Here is a 12,752-nt window from a genome sequence, read left to right as displayed (position 1 = left end):
GGCTTTTCCAGGAAAAATTTGGTTTTGGAGGGGTGGGAGGAACTAACAATTTTCAGTGATTAACCCCCCCGGACAACCCAAATTACCCCCGAACAGAGCAAATTTACCCCCGGACAAGGCAAATTTTGATGATTTTGTGCTACCCTCCGGACAATATATTCTCCGCCCTCCATGTACGGACATTTTCTGGAAGAGCCCATTATCGCTTTAAAAAATCGCGAGCCCTCTTCAAGCTCTTCCGTTTTCAACTCAAAATTACCCAAACTTCATAAATTACTCGGCTCATCCACCCATCTCCAAAATATAGGGTCGGTTTTAAGTCTAGCCGGTTTTAAGTCCTATCTAAATTTCATAACCTTCTTTTTGACCGGGGGGGGGGGCTAATTGCCGGGGGATTGTACTTCTGAAAACCCAAAAAATAATGTAAATATAGGCTAAAATCAGGCTTTTTGGAGCAAAATAAGGTGACTTCTTCTTGCTAACTGAAAATATTCTTAAAAATTAATAAACGTGGGGCGGGGGGGGGGGGGGGTGTGTCCTAATAAGGTCCGGGGGTTGGAAAATTTTCGAAAAATTAACAAGCGGGGGGCCCGTTTATTTGGCACATAAGAGTAAGCTTTCAAAAGAAGCTCCCGTTTCGAAAATATTGAAGAGAAAATATTACAACACTGGATTTGGATTCTTCTGAAATGATTTTTTGAAACCTTTTGCCCAGGATTAACGAAGGCCCAATTAGAATCTATTTTTATCAAAGTCATACGAGAATTTGACGAATTTGCCGAAATTTTACGTACTTTTAAAGAACTGCTCGAAAAAGAAAAAACAAAAAGTAGAGTCCTGAAAATTTCAAAAAATTTCGTATTTCAAATTAGTGTAGCAATTAAGAGTGTGTCCAAAAAATGTTCGAACAGTAATTTGCATTAGAGTGGAAATTTAACGAGGATTGGAGAATGTAAATATTTTCATTATTCACGAAAACTCAATTAGACTTGTATGTTTTCTTCTTATGCAAATTTCGCCCCGATTTTCTGGACACGCCCTGCATTTCGAAACAAAAGTAATACATTAGAAGATATCTACTAAATATTTCTACCAATTAAAAATTTTACATGACTATAATTACTAGATGTAACATCTTTAAGACCAAAAAATATAATACATTAAACATCTAATACTATGACGTGATAAAAATTTTCTCTAAAAAGCGTTTATTATTATAATACAGGTCTTGGATGTCTTGGACGAAAGTGTCTAGGTCCGTTATTAAAATTTCCGCCGCGTGGGCGAAAGTTTCTCCTCGGAGAGTTATTTTGAAACCTCGGTCTAAACGGAGGTCTGTTATCGTTAAATGGAGGTCTATTTTGATTTTGGTTAAATTGCTGAGGAGGCGCAAAATCATTTTCTGGCATGTTATCAAAGTTTTGCGGAGGTCTAAAGTTCATTCCATTGCCGGGTCCGTCCAGGCGAATAGGTGGAAAACTTTCCGGATTCATCCCGGGTGGCGGTGGCCGGAATTCCGGCCTCTGTGGAAAGCCACGAGGATTAAAATCTTGTGGCTGTTGCATAAACTGTGGCGGTACGGGCGGCGGGCCTGGAAATGAGGGCGCTTGATGGTCCTCTATGTTATTTGGAGGATTAAAAAATGTTTTTGTTGAGGATTGAAAGGAAGGTTGTTTTGTTCATTCGTAGGTAAGTTCATATCTGGTTGCATGGGCGGGACTGGTAACTGCTGTGGCGGCGCAAAGAAGGGTGGTGGAACAAAGGGTGGTGGTTGTGGCATGTTTTCTGTATCCTGCTGGAGAAGTTGTAATGGGTTTTGGACACGCACCAGGTTCATTGCCGCCTGTTGCATTGGCGTTGGCGGGAAATTCATTGGCGGCGGTTGCATGATAGGATTGAGTGTTGGAACCATATTTTCGAATGGATTAGGGAAGGGAAAGGGTTGAGTTGGTGCAAGTTGTATGGTTGGTGTTGGAGTTTGAGAATCGTCGTCCGATTGTTCCATGTTGTCGTCTGTTGATTGTTGTTGTTGGTTTGTAGCGTGAAATGTTGGCGCAACAGGAGTGTTGTTGGAAGGAACTAAGTTCTGCTGAGGAGGTTCTTCAACTTGTTGTAAGCGTTGTTGAATGGAAGGCGCTGGTTGTTGAGCAACATTTGGATCAACAGGTTGAAAAGACGAAATCATCATGGGCTTGGCGTTCGGTTGTGACTGTGGCTGATCATTCGGTATAGGCTGTTGTGGGGTCTGGTTTTGGTTTTGTTGTAGAAACTGTGGCGAAGTTGTTGCTGCAACAGGGTTGTTTGTTGCACTTGTCGTGTTAGATGTTGCATCCATTTCAGGGGTTGGCGAACGACGATTGTTATTATAGTAAGGTTTCTCTCGTTCCTCGGCTGACGAGTGTTTTCGTTTCTCGCCACGTTCACGACTTGAAGAACGACGACGACTTCCCTTACTACTTCGACGACGAGGGCTCGGGCTTCGCCGCGACGAGCGCCGTCTATCACCACGGTCCCTGTCCTTATCGCGCCTGTCGTCTCTTGAAGAGCGATGAGAAGAGCGACGCTGTGGGCTACGACTTGACGAACGACGGTGTCTGTTATCGTCACTGCGGTGCGAACGATGTCGATGTCGGCCGCTGGACGTCGATTTGCGATCGTCACGTTTACGTTCGACGTCCTCTTCATGTTTTTCCTTTTTCTCCATTTTCTCTTCGTCCACACTTTGCGCCCTCGATAAAGGCTGACAATTCGCGTCGAGTTCAGTAACACCTGCTGCAATATTTATCAATTCCGTTTGATGGTCCGATAACCCGTTCGGATTAGTGAGAGAAACCGGGGAAATGGCTTTACTAGGGTCGGCCATCGCTTCGTCTTGCTGTACCATATTGACGACATCGCCCAATGCGAAGGCCATGGCAGCGTTCACTGACGGTTTTTCATCGCCGACGTTTGTCTTTTCTTTGATGGTTTGCAAGCTTTTACTAAGTACAGGGAAAAGCGAGTCGATGAGTGTCTTAACTGCTGTGTTTTGTTGATCTTCGGAATCTTGTTGTTGTTGTTGTTGGAAAACATCAGGTTGGACAGCTTGTTGTTGGGTAGCAATCGCAGCAATATCTGCGAATGAAAAGGCAACATCGTAAAGAACATGACGATTAAGATACAGTCACTGTACAACGCAACAACGAAATCAAACCAATATAGGCTAATTTCTGAGCTATTTGGAACAAAGTTATCAAATTAACAAAACAAAAGACCTGACATATCAAATGATTGGTGACATTGTGTGTTTTCGCTTTAAAATGGATCACAAAAAGATTATTTTCACTAGGCAATTCCCTCGTTACAAATAAGCGAGGATTGCGTCATTTTCATGATATACGCTACTGCAATCGCTTCAAGCGATTATGATTTCTCTAGTCCTTAACTAAACATTTGTTGTAAATGTCATGCAATATAAACTGATATAAAAAGAAATTGACGTGAAAATAATCACCAATCCTTACCTGTTGACATCATCATGGGTTGTTGCTGGAGAAGAAGTTGCGCAGATGCGGACGAATCGAGAAAGCTGGTCATACCACCGTTAGTAGGGAGAAATGAAGGTGTGCTTCCTTGCTGTGCGAGGTCTTCGTGACTAGGAGCTGTTGAAGGGTTGTATGCTTGTGATGAAGGTACATCCTCCTCCTCAGATTCACTGTCTAAAAAAGATGGATAGAAAAACAGAACTTTATAAGGTAATTTCTATAGTAAGCGTTCTACCGTTGCTTCACAACTCCTCTAATTCACTGTTTGAAAAGTGGAAATAATGCACAGTGATGGTCAAAGCAAAAATTCACGCTTCAGAGGGGGAATAGACTTTCTACAACAAGCACTAAGTCTAGGTCCGAAAAGAATTTTGATTTGAGAATGACGTCAAATATTTAAAGCAACCCCTAACATGATAGCTAAACACCGTCTAATTGGAAGCCAACATCATTTAATTAGAAGCCGGCCTAGTAAAAAGAGGTTTGCGAGGAGTACAAAGAAGTAATTGAATAGTTAACTAAGATTCTTTCTGGTCAATTTACAAGTTAAAGCTCAATGAATATCGACTCAATGTAAAAAGGCCATTTCACGGTTGAAAAGAACTATGGGGAAAGGGACCACCGCGCTCTGATAACGACTTTCTAATGGTCTAAAATGTTGGTTTATTTCTGCTATGGGGACACAATCAGTCCTGATTACCAATGATTTGTTCCGACTGTGAAATGGCTTAAGTAACTTACCTAAGTCCATATCCTGAATACTTCCGCCGCTTGAAGATCTCATTTTGTGACCACGAGAATCCGTCTGTTCTTCAGGTGTTCGACTGGCGTCATCTTCTAGCTTTGAGATTTTGACATCAAGTTTTCTTTTCATCGAATTTAAACGATTGCCAAATGTTTTGTAAGCCTGAATAGAGAAATGGAGACATGAAATAACCGTGAATTGAACTCTCAAAGAATAGCGGGATCACTCACCCAACCTCAACCTGAAAAAGGTCACCACACACACACACAAAGGGTTATCCCATCTTGAACTTATGTGTCAAGAAAATACAAGGGATCTTGATCGAGCAATGCCAATACTATCCGTCTAGCTGAAATCAACTGGATGATTTGGTTGCAAATGAAACCAGCACTTTTGAAAGATCATCACTTCAAAAATACAACTACACACCACTATCAGGAAAACAAAGGAATGGTTCTAATGCTGACGAAAATGAAAGCAATCATGTGAATGGTAAAGACAATAGAGCTTTTTCATAATCTTTGATAAACAAGGGCAAGGGTTGGCTAGTTAAAGAGATCGGGATGATATGAAAACTTTTCCGTCTTGAATAAAAAATCTCAGACAATCAGTAGAATCTTACATTGACGATGACTTTGGCTTCATCTTGAGCTAGAGCATAAAATGCTTCACTGCTGTTCAGCAAAGGTAAGATCTTTTGTTTCTCTTGGACATTGTGACGTAATGTGTTGATGTAATCTTCAAGCATGATCTTCGAATCATCAAACTCTTTATGGAAATGCCCGACACTTGAACGATCTAAACACCAAATTAAAGTTAAAGCCAGATTGACATTATGTTTTCCGAGGTCTGAATCGCTGCTTCAAAAACGCTGAGCTTCATAGAGATTGCAGTTATTCAACCAATCATCAAACAAAAGATAGCGCGTGACGTAACTTAATTGTTCGATTCAACACTGCAATGTCTTCACTTTAATATAACATTTTAATAACCAGAGAGTTTACAATGTTTTGACTGCAAAGTGTCAAATAAGAATTGGAATGAATTGTCTGCGTTTTTAATGGAGCTGTGGAATATTTTTGCAGAATAAGCAAAATACTCATGAATAGATATACTGGCTTTAATTGAAACAATGATCTCCTCTCTCATGCAAGAACAAGAAAGTTGTTTCGAAAATTTATTGCCTCATATCAAAGGAGAAGTGCATTCATCAAATCGAGGTCAAAAACTGGCAAAATGGGACTGAAGATATTCGAACAGGTTTAAGCTGCTTTATGGATACCATTTCTATTTAATTTTTTTGTTGTTGTGAATTTTATATTAAATGAGAGGGACTTGAGATCAAAGCTATTACAGTTTTTTTCCAGTTTGGCTCACCTTTAACATTCTTAATGGAATCTACACTGGTGGCGTCTATTCTCATCCCTTCCAATTTCTTGGACTTTCTTTCTGCATCACTGTCAAGACTGACCGACTTCTTTATGGACATCAGTAGAGTTGATACCTAAAACAAACAAATTGTTCCAAAAATTAAGACCATGATCAAATGCTACGGTTCCCTTTCAAAAGAAGCCATTCAATTGGTAAAATTCACTTACGTCCCTTATAACAATATAGGCTTCATTTAGTTTCGGAGAGAATAGGAACATGAGCACGGAACATACGAGCATTGACATCAAAAGGCTAGTTTGAAAGTGTTGGCAATTGAACAAAAAATATATTTGAAAAAAGCAGATCTATTGAGATAGATTTGAGATTCGTTGATGTTTGCTAAATTTTGAAACGGAATTGTAACTGAGCTTAGAGAGAAAAAAATATTGAAGGATTACAGAGGAACATATTTTTCTTAAATTTCGCTTTTGAATAAATTTATTCTTTGGATAAAGCTTTAACTAAAATCACAAAATCATACAAGATCACACAAAATAAAATTGTCAGTTACCTTGAAATTAGGAGGAACACCTTTCTTTGTGCTACTTTGCACTACATTTGAATTAGATGAGACAGAACTTCTCTTTTGTTGCACTTTCAATGGAGATGTTTTGACAGGTGAGGTAGGTAGGTTGTGGTGCCACTATCAAAATAAAAAATAGTAAGTCAAATTCAAGTGGTATGTCGATTTCAGTAATTCCAATATCAATTGATAATACAGTAGTTGTTAAATACAATAGCTGTTTAGAAGAACAAAGGAAATTTTCGTTTTTTGCTCACTTTGGGCATGATGAGTGACGCCATCAAAAAGATTTTTTGTCAAAAGTTACCTTACATATTAGGGAACTTGTGTGTCAAATTTCATCCAAAAAGACCAACTAGATCAAAAGTTAAGGAAGGGTTGGTACAGGGAAAGCCCCCATCCCCTAGTTCTGAACCACCCCTAAAACCATAATAAGAATAAGGTTAAACACTGAAAATAACGTCGTTGTAACTCTAAGGGTACACTGATTGGGTATTTTTGAAGTGTAGCCACCTTCAAAAAAAGCCTGCAATTCCCAAACCAAAATGCTTCATGATGAACAAATTCCAATCAGAAATTGCAAGCGCTTTCGACCCTTAATCAGTTTGAACGTAAACTTAATTTGCAATTATCTTATTGCATTACATGTCATGTTATTTAAATTTTACCTCCATTGTTGAGTAGTTCTTTGAGCTTGTTCACGTAACCAGCTTCGTACACATTACGCTCAACCCAGATGCTAAGCACTCTTTCAACTTGACTCTTGTTTTTACTTTCCCTATAGAAACAATGAAGAACAATGAAAAATAGTAAAACAGTTGAGTCAGATTGATCAGATTGTAGGTTTTACATTTCAATTTAATTTTATAGCAAGTAAAAGCACTCTTATGATGTTTGTGAACTGAACATGGGATCACAGAAAGATGGGGGGAATCAACTTTTTCTCTGGAGGGGAAAGTGAATATTTTCACCTTGATGGGAGGACTAATCCAAATGGGGGATATTCACAAAATTTTATGGGAAGTGGGGGTAGAAAGTGCAAAGATTAGGTATAATATTTCAAATAGATAATTAAATGTGTCTATGTTTCCAGCATTTGAGCTTTCACTGCAGAAAATCGTTATTTTGTTAAGTTATTATGCAAAATATAGCGAATCGGTTGGTCACAAAATTATTCTTTCGATTGAAACCTTGGACAAAGGGTTGGTGGGGGGGGAGACCAAATGGGGGTTTTAGCCTACAGATGGGGGTCCTGAAAACCTGGAGGACACCATGCTGAACAATCATGAAGTGGCAGGGATACTAGCCAGGAAGAAGGGGTTTCTGATCCAAGATAATGAACTACCCTGGCAAGGTATGTAAATCATAAATTTGAAAACAAACCTGTAAAGATGTATGACATCCAGAAAAGCTTTACCAAATGCAGTGACCAAATCTTTGCTTTCTTGCGTCCATTTTGAATAACGTCATTTGCCAAATAGAACAAACTGATCCGCTTTTCAACCTTAGCTGGAAAAAAGAAATATAGTGCAAATACTTAACTCTCTACATCATCATAATATTTTAGAATTAACCTACTTCAGACAGATTTTGACAAAAGTAATACCTATGTAAAAAACAGTAAAAAGAGTATTTTTGGTATATCAAAAAGCTATGTCAATCGATGGTTTTAAAGATGTCGACAATTGAACTTTAAGACTTTTTAAGACTACTTCTACTGCCTTCATAATTTCTGATCAAAGTGTTTCAGATGGAAGATGTTTCTATGTATGCTAAAGCGTTCCGGTTTTTACTAAATGAAAGCCTGTGATCTTAGCTTTCCGCGATATATAACACTGTGGACATGGGCTAGACGGTAAATTGGTAAAATGCCGAACGTTTTGCAACATTTTGAAAATTGTTTGCCGACGGGAGAAAAAAAAATTGCAACTATCAATGAACAAATGTGTCTGGAAACGGAGGAAAATGTATTTGAAGGCTGAAACTTTGTATGTTTATCAGAAAAAGGGTGAGGAATTCAAAAATCACATTCGCTAATTTTAGTTCGTTCATTTTCATGTAGTTTTTTCACTTTTTTGCTTCTTTTGCATGGGAATGTCCCAAAAAAATGTTTTTATTTCTGCCGAAATGGATTTTCTTTTCATTTGGGGTTTCTACTTTCAGAAAAACTTATTCTTTACTCATAAGTTTTTTTGTTCTCCATTTCCATTTTCAAAAAAAATAAATATCTTTCGTTATTTTGATAAATAACTAAATATTTACAATATTTTTATATAATAATATTCTAACACCATCAAAGAATTCTCCCTCCAAATTTCAGGTCTCTAGCTACACTAGAAAAAAGAGATATGCAAAATTGAAGAAGCATGACTGGAAGATTTCTTTTTTTCTTTTTTGACAAATTTTTGGAATTTTTGACACTTGTTGACACATTTTTGGATTTTCACAGTTAGTCACACTAGGAATCTAGCTTTCAGAAAAAACAGTCATCTACATGATACATTCAACAAAAACTGAGTAGTTACCTGAATCAAGTTCGCAAAACAATTAAAAAAACTTGAAATGGAAACAAAATAAAACGCGCCAGCAGCCAAAAATCAACCAACCAAAATTTGTCATTAAATTCCCGAGACAGCGCTTCGATTTTTAAGGCCTTGTTTTATACGCTAAAGTAAAAACAATTACGCCACATGTAAATGGTCATTGTTTGAGATCCGGCAAAATTTCCGGGAGATAGCCTATCCGGCAGTGCGCGGATCTAGGTGGGTTCCGCCTCCTCCGTAGATCTTTTTCTTGGTAAGTTGATCTTCAAATTAGTTTTCAAGGTTGGCTTGGCTAAAAATTTTTCATCTATGGCTCAAATTTTAGGCAATTTCTCAAAGTTTTTGAAAATGTTAATTTCATTAAAAAGCGCCGGGTTATTTTTTCATGAATCCCTTTAGAAGTTTTGCGTTGCATTTTTTTGCTTGAGAGTCAAGTAAACGATATAGCGCTTTCGCAGCATTAATCTTTGATACGCATTTTGGCGGGACGCTAGTGTGGCTAACTGACTAGCATTTGAATATCCTTACAACCACTTATCCTCTGGAGGCCTATGACCCCTCATTTTCTTTCTTTTTCAAAGCTCTACAAGATAGGATAGGTTTTGAAAAATCTTCTGGAGTTGCTAGCAGTGGTTGGATTTAGTTGGAAAGTAAGCAAAACATATGCAAGTTTACACAAAGATTAAAAAGACAACAAAGCATCTCATAAATAAATATTAAAATCATTAGAATAATAAAAGATGGAATTTTTTAATCCAAAAAGAAATATTTATAGAATAACAAAAGCCTTTTAGAAATCAGTTCTTAAAGACATAGCACATTTGTTTTCATGATAAAATACAATCTAATCTAATCTAATCTAATCTAAAATACCCAATCTCACGGTACGTCGCGGACGACGCGGTGGGTAGAAAAACAATCACAATCTGATTTCAGGTTAATCTCATGTAAAACATGATAATTTGACTTTTGAATTAAAAATAGTATAGGTAGTTTGTAGTTAAACTGATTTACCTATATCAACCTCAGGAATTTTAGAGTTTTGTGATCCAAAATTATATATCAGATGACAGATGATAGATTGAATACCAATAGTGCGCTAAGCTTCTTGATCATTTAAAACAAGAATAAAGATATACCTTTTTTAACACGATCTACCCAAGCATTAGTTATTATCCCACTGTGATGTCTATGATGAATAATCCACAACGACAGCGTCTGAATTCCTGTCTGGCTTGGCTCCAAACTTTTGAGCTTTGTCTCCAGCGATTCTGCAAACGTCGCCATTTTGAATTTTAGCTTCCATCTGCACGTGCTGCGCAGGCGCAAAGATTTTGATTTACCCGGTTGGTTGTGTTTTTCTTTGTCGGTCACGTAAAAATTACCAATCCTCTGACCGATTCAAGATGGCTGACGCAAGGGGAGCTTTTTTCTGAACTCGGGAAGCAAACCTTTCACTTTGTAAGTATCGGGATGCGTGTAATCTGTAAGACAGCAAGATTGTACGTCGAGTAAACGTTTTTGTTAATTTGTTAGAATATCTTGAATCGTACCTTAAGGCTTTTTATTTAAGAAAAAGTTGATATTTATTTTAAAAAGGGAGGCTGGGGAATAGCCAGACGGTGTCAATCGAGCAACTTCGAACAAAAATTGCAATCGAACCAATCGAACCAATCGAACGTAATCAAACGCGATCGAATAATTGCGATTCGATTGTCGAACGTAATCGAATCTCAATCGAACGGCCGATTCCTGGGTAATATTCGATTGTGTTCGATTGCGTTTGAGTAAGGTTTAGATTGGTTCGATTGATAGTTGAACTATATTCGATTGTTGAATAATCTTCGATTTCGTGCGATTAGGTTTATGTTTGATGAGTTTGATTAAATTAAATTGGATCACTCCGTTAGGGCTTTTTAGCGGGCGGCCGAGTGCTTAAGTACCGTAACCAAAGCGAATAAAATCTAATATAATTGAATCAATCGAACGTAATCGAATACAATCGAACGTAATCGAATACAATCGAACGTAATCGAAGCAATCAAACAGCAAATCCTAGGTAATATTCGATTGCGATTCGATTGCGTTCGACAATCGAATTGAAATTATTTGATTGCGTTCAATAGACCCCTTTCATGTGATGTCATATCTTTTGGATTACCTTGCTTAGCCTAAATAAAATATATTACAAATTTGGATGATAGAGGCTATATGCCTCCAACTTTGCCTCCGAATTCTGTCTCTTTTATTCCAGATTTTGTTAAAAAAGACCATACAGAAAAGAAGACTAATCGAGACAATCAAAACATGCTGAAAAAATTATGAAAGGGGTCTATTGCGTTCAATTGATTCGGCGTTCGATTCGTTCGATTCGTTCGATTGACACCGTCTGGGAATAGTTTTGAATTTTTTTTATTAGTAGATACCGTGAGAGGTCCTAAAGCCGACAGCCCAGCCTAATTCCGACCCCCCAAATAACTGTTATGAAAAAAAATTCTATGTTTACAAACATTCCCTCTCCAAGTTGAACGATAAACTATTGCTAGAACTCTCGAAACAAAACATCTAACAAGATAGCTGTAATGTCAAGATGTCAATTAATGTAATTAAAAAGTTCGAGTTGTAAAAATAATTACCTTTTATTCTGGATCAGTTGCTCATGTTTAAAACGATAACAGTTTTGTAATAAAAGTGACTTGTGCGGGAAAAATACGAAACAACTTGGACTGGTTTCCATCAAGAAACAAACAGACTAAATTGTAAAAATGGCGCGAAGTTGAAAAAAGGGCGGATGCGGTAGCACTAATTTGAATAACAAACATCGAATCAATGAGGCGGCAACTATCAACGCCCTCTTTACCACTTATAAGTCAGGATGTTTATTTACGGAAGGCCCGCAATCGGACAGCTCTTCATTTAAGTGTACTCTTTGACGACATATATTATCTTTACTAGAATAGGAGCAAGGTGTCATGTAATACATAATAATTGTAATATACGTCATCTATTTGTATTCTTATCATGTAATATATAATATAATGTAATATACGTCGTCTATATGTATCCTTACACAAAGTCCTGGCCCCGCAATCAAGCCAAGTGCCCGTGTAAAGTAATAGAAACCAGGCTTGATTACGTAACGTTTCAAAATGAGCACGCTCGTACTTAGACCTCTTTTATATTCTCGTGTGCTTTGGAAAATCAAAACATCTCGTTACTTTTTATGATGCTTTTACTACTGTTGTCATTTATGAAGTTGTGCATATTGGAATAAAAAAATATGTTTTGTTATAAGAAGCAATCATTGTTATTTGGTTCAATTGGTTCAATGTATCAAATCTCTCAGTTTAGTTGACACTTTGGTATCTTCGTTGCGTCACAGCGAAAGGTTTGTTTTTATTTTAGTTTGTATCTTTGAAAGAACCCATCGGCTTTAGGCTGGGCTGTCGGCTTTAGGACCTCTCACGGTACTCCAGCCAGTTCTCTGCCTGGTCCAGTCTGGTGGGAATTTCAAAAAAAAATAATTCCATTTTGCTCTCTCATAAGCAGTGAGGCTGGAACTTCGATTTTTGAGGATTACGATTTTACCAGTTTTTTAGCGATTTTTGCCTGGCTAACCCAAATCTCGCAACCTCTTGATGGAAATTAGAGTTTTTCAGCGTTCCGAAAAAAACGCAGAGCAGAAATCTTTTCATCTTCACAGGATCGATTCTCAACAACAAAACACATCTTTTGGTCTTTGGGTTTGTCTCTGATGTTTTTCCTTCAAAGAATATTGATCACTTTCCTTTTATTAGTTTTCCCCTCTAGCGCGCAAGAAAAAAATGATTAGCTCGCGTTTTCGCGCAGGCGAATGAAGATGAGGCGGCAATCTTGCACTGAGGGTGCTACTTAGTTTGCGCCCACGATAGAATGGTCTAAACACGGGGGTATTTCAAATGATAAATTATGTCGTTCTGTAAGTGTTTATTTCCTAAGAGATATCA

General features: G+C 37.7%; 1 protein-coding gene across 1 annotated transcript; it reads right to left on the bottom strand.

The window, feature by feature from the left end:
* Nucleotides 1-1,061: 1,061 nt before the first annotated feature.
* On the bottom strand, nt 1,062-10,080 carry LOC136822126 (serine/arginine repetitive matrix protein 1-like). The gene is made up of 9 exons (XM_067078358.1): nt 9,906-10,080; nt 7,607-7,732; nt 6,892-7,001; nt 6,212-6,343; nt 5,647-5,773; nt 4,892-5,067; nt 4,266-4,431; nt 3,504-3,698; nt 1,062-3,114 (listed from the first exon to the last, which is right to left on the bottom strand). The coding sequence occupies exons 3-9, from the start codon at nt 6,895-6,897 to the stop codon at nt 1,619-1,621; spliced, it is 2,298 nt and encodes a 765-aa protein (XP_066934459.1). The 5' UTR covers nt 6,898-7,001; nt 7,607-7,732; nt 9,906-10,080; the 3' UTR covers nt 1,062-1,618.
* Between the last annotated feature and the right edge of the window lie 2,672 nt (nt 10,081-12,752).

The sequence above is a fragment of the Clytia hemisphaerica genome, unplaced genomic scaffold (assembly GCF_902728285.1).
Source record: "Clytia hemisphaerica strain Z4C2 unplaced genomic scaffold, Clytia hemisphaerica genome assembly, whole genome shotgun sequence".
Taxonomy (NCBI): Eukaryota; Metazoa; Cnidaria; class Hydrozoa; order Leptothecata; family Clytiidae; genus Clytia; species Clytia hemisphaerica.
This window is presented reverse-complemented; position numbering and strand designations above follow the sequence as displayed.

Bases quoted from the DNA above. Each gene is read 5' to 3' on its own strand.
- LOC136822126 (XM_067078358.1), bottom strand. The intron at 4,432-4,891 runs GTAAGATTCTAC...TTCTCTATTCAG, and splicing joins AAGCCAAAGTCATCGTCAAT to GCTTACAAAACATTTGGCAA. The intron at 3,115-3,503 runs GTAAGGATTGGT...TTTCATTCGCAG, and splicing joins ACCCATGATGATGTCAACAG to ATATTGCTGCGATTGCTACC.